Here is a 14,245-nt window from a genome sequence, read left to right on the forward strand (position 1 = left end):
GCACACTTTAACCTTGACAAAAATCCCATGGCACACCAGCATCCCCAAAAAAAAAAAAGGAGAAACTCAGTCTGTATTGATCTACAGCCCCTCTGTAATCTCACATGCATTTTTGTGATCATTGTGGCAGAAAAAGCTGGAAATTGCAGTGTTTTTTTCTAAAAGATGTAATAAAAGTGAAGTTAGAAGATTTTAAAACTGTTTGATGTGTGTTTGTTGTTGTTTCAAGACGTTTAACAACGAAGACTCGTTGTGCGCTTAGACGCTGTCACTTTAACCCAATGCATCAGCATCCTGGGAGACATGGGAGATGTAGTGCAAACAGCCGCCAAACACAGACAGACTCTCTTTTCTGAGCTTCATTATTTTGTTCACTTGTTCCACGGTCTGATACCGGATTCCGCGGAAAGCTACACCGCTAAAGACGAGCTTTAGCTGGTATTTTTGTTGGAACTAAGCAGAATCAAAACAAGGAAGTGAAGACTTTAACCACTTCTGATTGGTCAGACTGATGACATGTGATTAAGCCTCCAAGAATGATTGGTGGAGAAAGTTAAAGGGGCGGGACTTTTCTGAAAACAGCTGAAGCTACGGCTAAATCCCGGTACCGTCATTCTTATCAAAATGTCTTTATTAAAATAAAATGAACACAAAGAAAAAAGTATTTTATGATCTTTCATATTTCTAACTACTCAGTGTTTTTATCTGTTTGGATGAACAAAGAGTGATATCCTGGAAATGGAAAATGTTTTTATATCAGTTAATGAGGGCAATTTCCCACGGCACACCTGACCATCTCCCACGGCACACTAAAAAACTCTGATCTAGGACAAAGTTTCTGTAGAGCAGCAGGAGTTTATTAGAAACTCAGTTCTGAGTTGTGGGCGTGACTGTTAGCGAGGTGTAAGTCCGCCCCATTTCCCATCATCCATCTGTTTAAACTCTCCCGTCCCAGCTTACAGCCCCTTTACAGCCTACACCCAACTGGTAAAACAAAAATGGCGAGCAATATTGGAGCAATCAAGTCGTACAATTTTAGCTCAGACAAGGAAAACAAAGACATATGTGGATCTACTCATCTGCAAGTGGATATATTTTGGAATGCAGTGGAGCAGAGAACTTGTGTCCCGCCGATTGTAATTTCAACGTCACAAGTACGCTCTTTTTCAAGTGTCATTTTTTCGTCTACTCTTGATTCATAATAATTTGAAGAAATACTCAGAAATGCAATTGTACTCTTAATTTTCTTTATATATGTCCTCAATCATTAGAAAATGCCACAAGAACATGTTAAAACACCAACAAAAAACAATTTATTATCAGAGTGGATCTTGAGTGCATTACATTGAACAACAATATTGGAACCACTAAAAACAGAGTCTAGTTGAAATTACTTTGGTAAAGAAGCGTGCTTAGTGAACAAATTTCAGTGCATAAGAAATGTGAAACCAAAAAGAGCTACCATAAACTTTAATGTAAATGTTCGGTACTTACAATGTTCATGACAGCGAGGACATAGCTTTCCACTTTTTTGCTTCCATGATAGTCCACCATTTTAGAGTCAGCCACCACCAGAGTTTCCACCCACTTCTCTCTGCTCACCGAGCGTTCATGAATCCGTTTGGCTCTACTATGGCCTCTGTGCTCCCATCTCTCTCTCCGACTCTCAATGCTCTGAAAAGTGTGCTGAGAATCTGAAGATAAAAAACGGACAAAAAAGTGAAAATTTTTCTTTTGCGTGAGGAAATATTAGAACACATTTCATTTAAATATACCATTAAAGATAATCTGTGAAGTTCTTGGGCAGCGATTAGGGACAGAATTATTTGTAAGAATGAGTGATGCATGAGATCCATCGATTTAAAACACATCAGTGATTCTTTATCAGGATTAAAGAGCTGTGCACAATATCATGCCCCAAAAAAGATGAATGACCGAATAGAACATTGATGAATTGTTCCAAAAGTCCTTCACGGTTGCTTAATAAGTTAGAACTCCCGAAGATGACCGTAGAACTTGATAAGTCATGAAGGATGATGGTATCAGCCACAAGGTTACTGCTAGTCTTTAAATAATCTTTGTTCAATCAACTATATCACAGTAAACAATCGTTTTATCCAAGGTTGTTTGTCAACTACTGCTATCCATTTTTTTTATAATATACCTGTAGAAGGATTTCCTGTTCTCAACAGTAAGAATTTCAAACGTTGCTATAATTAGTTAAGGGGCAAAATGGAAAAGTCTAACTTAATAGGTACCCATTAAAAATGCACTTTTCTCATTGAAAAGCTGCAATATCTTAAACTACTGACTTCCTGCATGACATGACTTCTCATCTCAATTTAAACAGCTTTGGAGCTTATTAGTTAGATTGGGAGTCAGCACATAGAAGTCAATAGAAAATCTCAAAAATCATTTATGTCTGCAAATATTTGTCCAAGGTGACTGATAATCCATCATTTGCAGCTGGTCCCTTTTTTCAAACAGGTTGCTTAAAGGACAGAGGATGTGACACTTGTGATGATATTATGTACAGCTCCCAACACACACAACTGTATTGTTGTGAGCAAAATAATTAAAAATGGGGGCAGCCTCGAAGATCGCATCAGGAATCAATGAGAATTACCAGATGCATCTCAGACCATTGCCTGTTGCAAGCAGCACCTGTACATACAGCCACAGAGGGAAAGTGGTAATGAAACCTACACGAACCCAAATAACCCTACTGCTAGGCTAAATCTTGTTAAGAAAAATGCAAATAAAAGGTCGTCTTTGTTGACCTGCTTGTAAATCTGCACAGATTAGACGGCTAAAAAATATGCCTAGAAAGAGAATGAGAAAAGACTGCAGGTTTGTGCTTCACCAGAGGGGAAGTGAAATGGTGAAGGTAAGGCATTCATTTCATTCAGTTCTTTCCTCTCGCAGTGGGACTAATAAAAGCTGTGTTTCCTCAGCCATGGTACAGAAGAATATTGACGGCAAAATTGAGAAGTTGGTGAGGTGTTACAATATTCTGATTTATGTAAAGTACTGTATGTGTGATAAAAGTAGATGTGAAATCATTAAGAGTGATGCTGTGATGCTGGGGGGAAACATTTTTGAGATTTGGTTATGTTTATTATATACAACTAGAACTTAGAAAAAAGGAATAACAAGCTCAGTCCTTTGAGGGGTTTTTTATCTATCAGAAATGCCAAAGAAAAAAAAAGTAACTTTGTGCTTGCCATATTTTGGCTGAACAGTCTATCTAAGGTCTTAGGCACTGGAAGGTTTTGGGTTGTCCTGGCCCGTGGAGGGTCAAAGGCATGAGAGGTGGCATCTTAAGGCCACGTCACACAGCCACTATGTACATTTTGCGCGTATTGAACGGATGAAAATTAGTCATAGGTGAATATATGTGGAAAAAGTGTGAAAAGTTGTGGTCTTTGCATGAAATTTATATAAGTATATCACGAATGAACATTAAAACCACAGAAGAAGCACAAACACGTAAATCAAAGTATAACAAGAACCATGGGTGATTTTATTTATCTTATATGCGATTAATTATTAATTCATGTGTCAACTACGTACTTTGAATGTGATATGTGTGCCATATGTGTGATATAAAAGTTATACATTAATAATAATAATGGATTACATTTTTCTGCGCTTTTTCAGATGCTTGAAGTGCTTACAATGCATGTCTATTATTCATTCACTCCTCATTCATACTTGGTGCCCTTGGGCAGACTGACAAAGGCGTAGCTGTCAGTGTGTGCCTATGGCCCGTGAAAAGTTTGTCAGACGTATGTGGACATACGTGGAACGTATCACGAAAGACCGAAAATTCATATGTGGAAAATGAACAAAATGTACATAGTGGCTGTGTGACACAGAAGCACAGGTGTGTCTTACAATTCCCTTGAGGCTCGTGCAGCGTCCTTCAGGGACATCATGAAAATGGAACGTACCATTGCCCTGTGTGGGAATATCCTGAAGTGGATAATGTAAGTTACTGTCGTTCATTGCCCTCATGGCGCACACACAAGGTTCGGGTTCTGGCACTTTACTCACTAAAAGGTTGATTGGTAAAAATAGCACCAATTGGGATGTTTTTAACCCAATTGAAAGGGTTGAAAGGGACTAACTTTCTTCTGGGTTATTTAAACCCAGGAAAAAAGCTTAGGTAAAAAAACAAACAAACATATCTTTGGTTAAAGTTAAACCACTATGACCCATAAAAGATTTTTGCTCCAAAAAGTATCCCAAAATTATATCCCAACATATGTAATCCACGAATTGCTTTAAAAAAATAATCCATGTGTTTTAAGAGTGTACTGACCGTGCACAAATACTGCGCGCACAGGGTGTGTAGGTGATACGTTTGTGCCCGTAGGATGCCCCCACAAACTACACTCTATTTGTCAAATTTCTAACAGTCAGGCTGTGCACAAGGACTGTGCTTCACTTTAGTTAAACAGCACTAGGATCATTGCACAAGCGCAGGGTTTTGGGGGATTGAATAAAATGAAAAATCCATACAAAATGGTTTTGTCTCACTGACTTAACCCTTGCAAGTTGTATAATTTTTCACAACAACTTATCGATTGCAGCATGCCTATAAAAAAAATGGTCGAGAACATTTTAGCTCTACGACTTCACCAAGCAAATATTTCATGCAGCACACCTGGGTGCTGCTTATTTTCCCCAGGAGACAACCTGTACCACCTTTAAGACCAATTGTAACTAAGGCATCTGGGTTGTTTTACAAAGTGATTTTTGTACATAGCTTTTTTTTTGTCTTTTAGCTTTGCCATCTTTCAATTTTTACGCAGCGGAATTTCAAAAGATAAAATCTTGTATCTTAAAGCAAATCTAATTATTGGTCTCTAATTCCATCATGAAAGAGACAAGAGCACATCATCACGATCATCATGTTTCTCATTTGGAGCTCCGCTCCTGTGGAGTGTTGGGTGAGATTTCATGTTGAGATGCTGATTTCAGCTCTTTCTTGTGCCAAGAGATAAAGTCACAAAAAAGACATAAACATTTCACATTTTTACAACCACAAACAATTATTTTTAGATTTACTTCTGTTTCCACATGAAGCGTTGGATTGTTTTTCTGAATCTTGTTGTATGATTTGACTCCGTCCTCCAGGGGAAGTGTGGCGTTTGTAGATGGCGTGGGCCTGTGGTTCAGAGGTGTCATCCCTAGATCTCTCCAATGGCTGAATGAAGAATTCTTCATCTGAAAACTTGAACAGACCTGTCTGAAGAAAGAAAGTTGGTTTAAGTCAGTTTTGCCACTCAAAATGTGTTTTTTTGAAAACATTTTTTTATCTGTTAAATAAACATTGATGGGTGTGATTATAGATTTAGATTAATTTTTAATTATTAGATTTGTATGGATTTCTAAATGATATAGTTTTTAAATCATTTGGTTTTTTTCTATATTTTTGAATGTATGCTGCCGGACAAAGCATTTAAATTCTTGTAGTTGGAAGACGCGATCTGGTTTCCATCAAAGCCATTTTGATGAAACACAAGATTCTGAATAACAGGAGTTTACACCAAAGACCCAAATTACCAGGTAAATGCCTCAGGCAACAGAAACCCATCAACAAAAAGGATGAATAGGATGGACTGCTCAATGTTTATGTACAACCTCAGACTGAAGGAGCAGTGGGTTTTGAAAGGTTTCACAAGTGGCACAAACCTTGAAAAACAGCATGAAGGCAAACGTTTATTTGAACCGCACGCACACAAAATGAGGCCAGAGGGGCCAGATGTTGCCTCTGGCGTCCAAACCAGGAGAAAATAAAAGTAGTGTTCTTTCATGTTGTTGTTTTTTTTTTTTTTTTAACAAATCCTTAAAAGTTTAAGCCAAAGCTGTTTAACTTTGAGCTAAATGCATATTAATGAGCAGCTGATATGTAAAGGAACTACTGTCCTTGTTTGACTCATCGGAGAGTCTAATTATATGGACAATTTAATTGGTTTTATTCAATGAAGAGGTGGCGGCCAAGGCATAATACATGTCAACTAGGGCAAAAAGTAAAATACAGGTAAAAACTTTGTGAGAAATTCAAAACTTATTTATAATTAACTCCTCAGACCTGGGGCTTTTACAAGATATCCGGTCTTTCTTGCCAAATTATCAACCAGACCAATTACGTGAGCTTCTGTAGAAACGATGAAAAATAACAAATTAAACAAATTACTTAGAAGATGATGCAGCTTCTCCTGACATGTCAGCACACTTAAAAGACAAAAGCAGTTGAATCATAATGGGTCTAGATTAATGTTCAGCAATAATAACTATTCACAATTGTGACAGATTTCTAAATTTGAATTAGCACAGTTTAAGTCAGTTCTCTGACTCAACATGGAGTCAAAGAATCTCTTTGGTAGTTGAAGAAAATGCTTCATGTTATAGGGACATAGTTAGAGCTGAACTGCACTTGACTCTGCCAGGACATGTGCCCATTTTTGTAAACTGTAAGATCATCTCTAAGATTTTAAAAGACATTTCATTAGGGTTGTTTCGGTTAATTGATGAATCAATTTATATTTCTACGATCCAACCAGATGGCTCTGTCTGAGGCAAGCTGTTAATCAAATATACGTATACCATTAAAAAAATGTTTCAAGATAAAATAAATTGATAATATTAATATTGGAAAACACCATTTGAACTGAGTCACAATAGATCTACTTTACTATATTGTAAAAACGACCATCACAGTGTGAACAATATTGTTCCATTTGGATTATTTTGATGTGGAAAAATACTGGGCTGAACTTCATGACACTGAAATTTGAATGGATTTGACATTAATTCTTGTTTACTTGTTTGCACATATTTAATCTACACGTGATTATCTCGAAAGAAATACAAGGAATTTGGAAAACTTCAGCTGCACTGTTCAGTACCAGGTATTTATCTCTGAGACACACGTTTTGGCTAAAGATGTCCTGAATTTTAGGTCAGTGAATCGGATCGTTCAAGGTAAATTAAAATCCACTATGAATCGTATCAGCTCTCACAAATTTTGATATGAATCGAATTGTTGTCAAAAGCAATCATTACACCCCCACATTTCATTGTCATGGTTGTATCAAACTAAATTGGTGAACACAATTATTCATAACCCAGGCAAATTTTCACTTAAATGATACAAGCATCTCCCAGAAAGTAATACACTGACAAAAAATATAAACACAACACTTTTGTTATTTCTCCCATTTTTTATGGTATGAACTCAAAGACGTGAAACATTTTCCACATACACAAAATAACCAGTTCTCTGAAATATTGTTCACAAATCTGTCTAAATCTGTGATAGTGAGCACTTCTCATTTGCAAAGACAATCCAACCCACCTCACAGGTGTGCCATATCAAGATGCTGATTAGACAGGCTGATTATTGCACAGGTGTGCCTTAGACTGGCCACAAGAAAAGGTCACTCTGAAATCTTCAGTTTTGTTTTATTGAGGGGGTCAGAGGACTCAGACAACCAGTCAGTATCTGGTGTGACCACCATATGCCTCATGAAGTGCGACACATCTCCTTCGCATAGAGTTGATCAGGTTGTCTATTGTGGCCTGTGGAATGTTAGTCCAGTCTTCTTCAATGGCTGTGCGAAGTTGCTGGATATTGGCAGGAACTGGAACACGCTGTCGTATACGCCGATCCAGAGCACCCCAAACATGCTCAATGGGTGACATGTCCGGTGAGTATGCTGGCCATGCAAGAACTGGGATGTTTTCAGCTTCCAAGAATTGTGTGCAGATCCTTTCAACATGGGGCCGTGCATTATCATGCTGCAACATGAGGTGATGATGTTGGGTGTACGGCACAACAATGGGCCCCAGGATCTCGTCACGGTATCTATGTGCATTCAAAATGTCATCAATGAAATGCACCTGTGTTTTTCGCCCATAACATATGCCTGCCCATACCATAACCCCACCACCACCACGGGCTACACGATCCACAACATTGACATTAGAAAACCGCTCACCCACACGACGCCACACGCTGTCTGCCATCTGCCTTGAACAGTGTAAACCGGGATTCATCCGTGAAGAAAACACCTTTCCAACGTGCCAGACGCCATCGCATGTGAGCATTTGCCCACTCAAGTCGGTTACGACGACGAACTGGAGTGAGGTCGAGACCTCAATGAGGACGACGAGCATGCAGATGAGCTTCCCTGAGACGGTTTCTGACAGTTTGTGCAGAAATTCTCTGGTTATGCAAACTGATTGTTTCAGCAGCTGTCCGAGTGGCTGGTCTCAGACGATCTTGGAGGTGGACATGCTGTATGTGGAGGTCTTGGGCTGGTGTGGTTACACGTGGTCTGCAGTTGTGAGGCCGGTTGGATGTGCAGCCAAATTCTCAGAAACGCCTTTGGAGACGGCTTATGGTGGAGAAATGGACATTCAATTCCCTAGCAACAGCTCTGGTGGACATTCCTGCTATCAGCATGCCAATTGCACGATCCCTCAAAACTTGCGACATCTGTGGCATTGTGCTGTGTGATACAACTAAAGATTTCAGAGTGGCCTTTTCTTGTGGCCAGTCTAAGGCACACCTGTGCAATAATCAGCCTGTCTGATCAGCATATTGATATGGCACACCTGTGAGGTGGGATGGATTGTCTTGGCAAAGAAGAAGTACTCACTATCACAGATTAGGCAGATTTGTGAACAATATTTCAGAGAACTGGTTATTTTGTGTATGTGGATATTATATTTTTGGTCAGTGTAGAATGGTGTTCAAGATACAATATTTTTATTTAAAAGAAAAATTTCTTTCATTCACATTGGAACAAACAATTATGTCCAAAATTTGTCAGGAATATGAATAATTTTGGCCAGCACAACTTTGGCTTGGTCTGTGGGACCTCACCGTGCAAATCTTACAGACCAAAATAACCAATTTTAGATTTACATGGTCCCAAAAACAATACATACTGTTAGGATTTCTGAAGCCTTTAGTTACAGTGACCTCAAATGGCTTGAATAACTTGCCTTAAACAGATTTTTTGTCTCCTTAATTTATGGCCCTATGTAATAATAATAATAAATGGCAGCTGGTGAGCAAGAGGAAGCCAGGCTGCAGAACGGTCTGCAAATTGAACTTCTTCATGAATTGTGATGGGCAGCTGCTACACTAAACGTCATCAAAACACTCCTGGTGTGGACTGAATCCATCCCTGCAGGGGTCCATGTTAGCTTGAAAACAAAATGTGCTCAATAAGATGGCTAGACATGTTTCAAGGGTTTATAACTGAACCTACCTTAAGATTAGCAGCTACTGCAGTTTTAGGATGAGAGAAAGACAAGCAAGTCTTTGCTTTTGCAAGAAAATTTAAAACAAAACATAGAATGCATCATATGAAAATGAAACATAGGCATAAATGTTTCCTAGTTCATTTTTAGTTGCAGTCAGCTTTTCTAATGTGTTCATCAAAAATTAAAATAGATATCACATGTTTTTTTTAATACGACATTGAAGCTGAAGGCATTCTCTAAAGAAGAACAACAGAAAAGGCATAAAAACACAGCAAAAGTCTGATGACTGACAGTTATGACAGATCAAACTGCCTGATATGTTTTGGGAGCAGAATTATGCTGGATTAAAGTCACAGACACATTCCAGTATCCATTTCCATTTTTCTTCTGACCAGTCCTGATTGCCTAAAGCTCCAATTAACTGTTCTTCAGCCGTCATAAAGCCCCAATGAAGCTCAGGCAGGGAGGCTGGCATACTACACACACAACAAAGCAGACGTTGAGACGACCGCGGTGTTCAACACATTCAGCAACAAAGCCGCTTTAAAAGTTCTTCCAGCTGCAAGTTTGAGCTGCGGAGTGCTGCTGTGGAAAACTTACAGATCTGAAGAAGGCTCTCATTTCTCATCTTTGCAAGTGCTACAACAGCACAACTGAAGGGATTATAATAAACCACAGGTGAAATAAAATATGAATGCATTTTTGTTTGCAATGGAATCCTTGGCGTCAGCACAACATTTTCATGTCTCTGTATTTGATACTTTATCTGTGCATTTGCATTCTTATTGCTGTGGATTACACTTGTTTCTGACATAATAACACAGTAAAAGCAGCCCCACTCTGATCGTATTTTCATATATTTTAAAAATATTCCCAGTGGTCTTCTTTAGGATTATAGCATTTTTTAGTCTAACATAGGAGTAATTATTTAGAAATTAATTAAAAATCCCCCTCTGAGTTAAGGGCAGGACTGTTAGGGCGGAGTAAACCCGCCCCTACCTTCTAACATTAATCTTTTTACGCACTCTCCCTCTAGCTTACAGCCCCTCACAACCGCCTACTGTAGCTTCCATGACACACTCTACAAGTGTTCTCCAATGGTATTTTTTGCTTCTGTTCCTGATTTATAAGAATTTTAAAACACAAAAAACATCATTTTCATTAGAGTGGGTCTTTAAAGCATTAATACTGCTGCCATTGTTGGAAAAGTCTTTGGCATTGGTTTAAAAAATGTGTACTCTGTTGAGTGAATAACATCCTCTCAGCCTTTTATCGGGGTGTGCCTTGTAAATGTCAAGGTGTCTGCAGCAACTTGGCTGTCTTTGCATCATTTATTGTACAACCAACTTCAAATTGAGTTCTTAGCTTAAAGTATTCTTGGCATGACCTGCAGCGAGAAGGGATCTGGCGTCTCCCCCTCTTGGAGGATTACATTTTGATGGAGGGAATACATATTTATGAGTGGGAGTAAAGAAAATGCAGGTTATTTCTGAGCCACGTTGTCGGAGAAATTGTAGAATCTAAATATGGATTGGGAACACAACTTTAAGTCTGAAAGTCAGCAACAGAAGTTTAAGTTACAGTGGAGTTCTAGGAGACTATTCAAATCAGGATGGTATTTTTGCAAGGACACTGCTAAAATATATAAAAGGGCACTTTTGTCTTTATTTTTCATTTACAAACTGGCAATTCAATATGTGAAGTTAATCCTTTCCAGCATGAGAGCTGTCCACATCCTGTCATTTATGATATTTTCGATGTAAATGCTAGCGTGAATACCCCAACAAAACCCTAAACCCTACACAAAAAATGAGTCAGGCCCATGAGGAATTTTTAAGATAATAATAAGCAACGGATGTTTTAATATTGAATTGTGGTCATCTGTGGTTCTCAAATGATCTTGGTTTGATGAGGCCGGTGGGAGTAATTCCAACAGTTTTTTCCCTGATCTTCGGGGTTAGAGCTTCAGAAGCTGCACCCCCAGATCCAGAGCAGGGCAAGAGTTCAGTGGTTGTTTATCTGAAGCTACATCTGGATCTGCAGCAGCTCTGCTTATGGAGTCATGCTTCTGCTAATGCTGCTCATAATGTCCCATGACTGCAACAGTAATATCAGCTCTAAAAATATTAATAATAATAATAATAATAATAATAATAATAATAATAATAATAATAATAATAATAAAACATCAAACCAGCAGGCAGATGTTTGTGCAAACTTGGAAAATTGCCATTTTGTTTCACTTGTTGATAGTTTCTCTACCAAAGAGAGAAGCCCATCCCCCATGCATTTATAAGCAGCTGTGTTCTTGCAGAATACAGAGTCTCCTCGGCTAAGCAGTTGAGATTGTTGTTTTCCAGTTGGTCTTTTCCTAATGAACCATATGCTTTTAAATCAGGACAGATCTGGACTGCAAAGAAGGCGATCAAACCCTCATGTGCACACAGCGCTTCTCCAAATTGCATAGAATAAGTTTTGTAAATGTCCTGCTGGAATAATCACAGACGTCTTCCTGAAAAATAAATCACTTTGTTGGTCGCAGCTGTTTTCCCCAAATTCTGAATTACAGTTATGTTCACCTGTGCAGGTTAGTGTTGCCACAGCAGTGATGCAATCAGGACTAATAACCTCCATAGGCACACAGGTGCAGCTCAATAAATTATGACAAAAAAATGATTCACTTCAGTAATTCCGATCAAAATGCTTTTCTTGTTTTTGGTTGGTATTTTACACATAAACGCTTTTATACGTCATAAATTTATTTAATTTAATTTATTGATTATACCTTTAAAACAATTGTAATCAGCAAGTTTCTACGTTTGTAAAAAAATTAAAAATAAAAAAAACATAGAAGATATCAGAAGAAAGTAAAACATAGGCATAAATGTTTTACTAGTTCGTTTTTTTAATTGTTTTGTGCTTTTCTTTTGTGTTCATCAAAACACCAAAACAATAGTACAACATTGAAGCTGTATGTATTCTCTAAAGAAAAACAGAAGAAGCACAAAAACACAGGAAAAGTCTGATGACTGACAGTTATGACAGATCTAATGTGTTATGGGACCTGATTTATGCTGGATTTAAGTCACAGACACATTCCGGCATCCATTTCCTCTCCTGGCATTCCATATAGGAAGTACCGCCTGTTTCCAAAAAAAAAAAAAACAAAGTCCCATAAACTTCTATAGAGAAATAAACAGGTAATACTCAGTCATTCTATTTGTCAGAATCACCATTCTTGCTCTAATACCTTTCTTTAACATGTTCTTGCTAATCTTATTTTTCCCCCCATATATTTTCTGCAGTTCAAGTTATTCAAGTTATAAACTGACCAATCAGATGCCTCGATAAAAAGTATGTGGTTTCACGTTGAACATTCAAAACGTTTGATTGACAGTTTCTCCCTAGCACGCCTTCAAGTGGAAGGGGTCTGGACCTCCATAAACCTCACTTCTGATTGGCAAGAAAAGGTGGCCAGACCAAACCAGACCGGCTTGGACCAATCACTGCCTACTGACAATTTTGCCGACGACCATGTCGCAAAAAACGGCTAATTGACCTTATTTGGTTGGAATGGGACGTAGGCCATTTTCTATTAGTGACGTCACACTCGCTTAGTCCAGTCAGTTCTCAGTCAATGTGACGGCTACCCATTTAAAAATTGTTAGAAGGACCACCCTAAAAAAGAAGAGCGAGACATGGATGGTCCTGAAAAGGAAACACTGGCTGCACTGTGTGCACTGTGTTCAGCGTGCACTAACAATAGAGATGACTGCAGCTTTGAGAGGTGTTTGAATTTTATTTAAGATAAGTAATAAACCAGCACATTGGATTGCATCACATACCCCAAAACCAGAGAATAGGTGACAGGTGTCACTGTTGTAGACTAGAATGTTTTTTTAAAATACATTTTGTAACTTTTAGTGAACAAAGATCGACCTGCTAACTCCTCCCTATCATCCAGCTGCAGACACACCACTGCAGCTCACATCACACATCTGATCAATCAATTAGAATCAGTCCTTGCATTTGCAGCAGGGTTCGAACACATTGACAACAGATCCATGCAGGGGTACGTCCTAAAGTGCATACTTGAGAGAACAAAAAAAGAAGGAATGTGTATCACCCTGGGCCACTCTGTCTGTTCCTTAAGAGAGACATGGTTTGGTTCAGTGAAAACTAATTCTCTGTACAACCTATATTGTTGAACTTGAAACTTCATTAGACATTTTTAATCTTTTAACTCGTTATTTCTTCATTTTGTTGAGTTCGATATTCCGCCAAACTCTCCTAACCTAAACCCCACAGAGAAAGATCTAAAAAGAAGAAGCTAAAGTATGTGACAGCAAAACGGAGCATTTCCGCTCAACACTTCAGCGCTGCAGTTATAGATGATAAACACATTCCTTCATTTCAGTGGTCAAATATTTCAGTTTATTTCTTTGTTGATGTTCACAGTATACATTTATAAATATTGATTTTTATCATTTTTCGACTACAACAAAGAAAAAGTACTACATTTTACACATTTCTTTTTAAATTAATGGTGCACATGTGTATCTAGTTTGACAGAACAACTCCTTCAGAAAAATTCAAAAATTTAAATTCAATTTATTGAGTCAGTTTGGTTACATAGTTCACACAATCTGAAGAACAAAAGCTCCAATTCAAGAACTGCCTGAGGCTGGGGGAGATGCAGGCCTGGCAGAGCTCCACCAATGTGGAGGCAATGTGTCTGCTGGGGAGTGCATTTGTGGGAGTGCGTCTCATTCGCTTTAGAAATTTTATGTGACAATAAATTACGGATTAAAAGTCAACATGTGGGTGGCAGTTTGCTTCATAACAAGCGATAAAAAAACCCTTTTGGAAAAGCCCACGTGTCAAAGAGTTCCTGGGTGAGACACAGAACATCCCAGCTGCTGGTGCGTTCAATGGTGGGATCTCATGTAAAAGAAGCCTT

The 14,245-nt window shown here is 38.4% G+C and overlaps 1 protein-coding gene across 3 annotated transcripts in view; it reads right to left on the minus strand.

The window, feature by feature from the left end:
- The window catches only part of adamts7 (a disintegrin-like and metallopeptidase (reprolysin type) with thrombospondin type 1 motif, 7), a 201,964-nt gene that overhangs the window by 158,473 nt on the left and 29,246 nt on the right, over positions 1 to 14,245 (minus strand). For all 3 annotated transcript variants that reach the window (XM_078944241.1, XM_023952917.2, XM_078944242.1), the window contains exons 3-4: positions 5,074 to 5,254; positions 1,495 to 1,694 (exon numbers count right to left, since the gene is read on the minus strand). In XM_078944241.1, the coding sequence (XP_078800367.1) occupies positions 1,495 to 1,694; positions 5,074 to 5,254 (381 nt within the window). The remainder of the gene's footprint in view (positions 1 to 1,494; positions 1,695 to 5,073; positions 5,255 to 14,245) is intronic.

This window comes from Oryzias latipes, chromosome 3 (assembly GCF_053564925.1).
Source record: "Oryzias latipes strain Hd-rR chromosome 3, Olatipes_Hd-rR_3.1".
In the NCBI taxonomy this organism is placed as follows: domain Eukaryota; kingdom Metazoa; phylum Chordata; class Actinopteri; order Beloniformes; family Adrianichthyidae; genus Oryzias; species Oryzias latipes.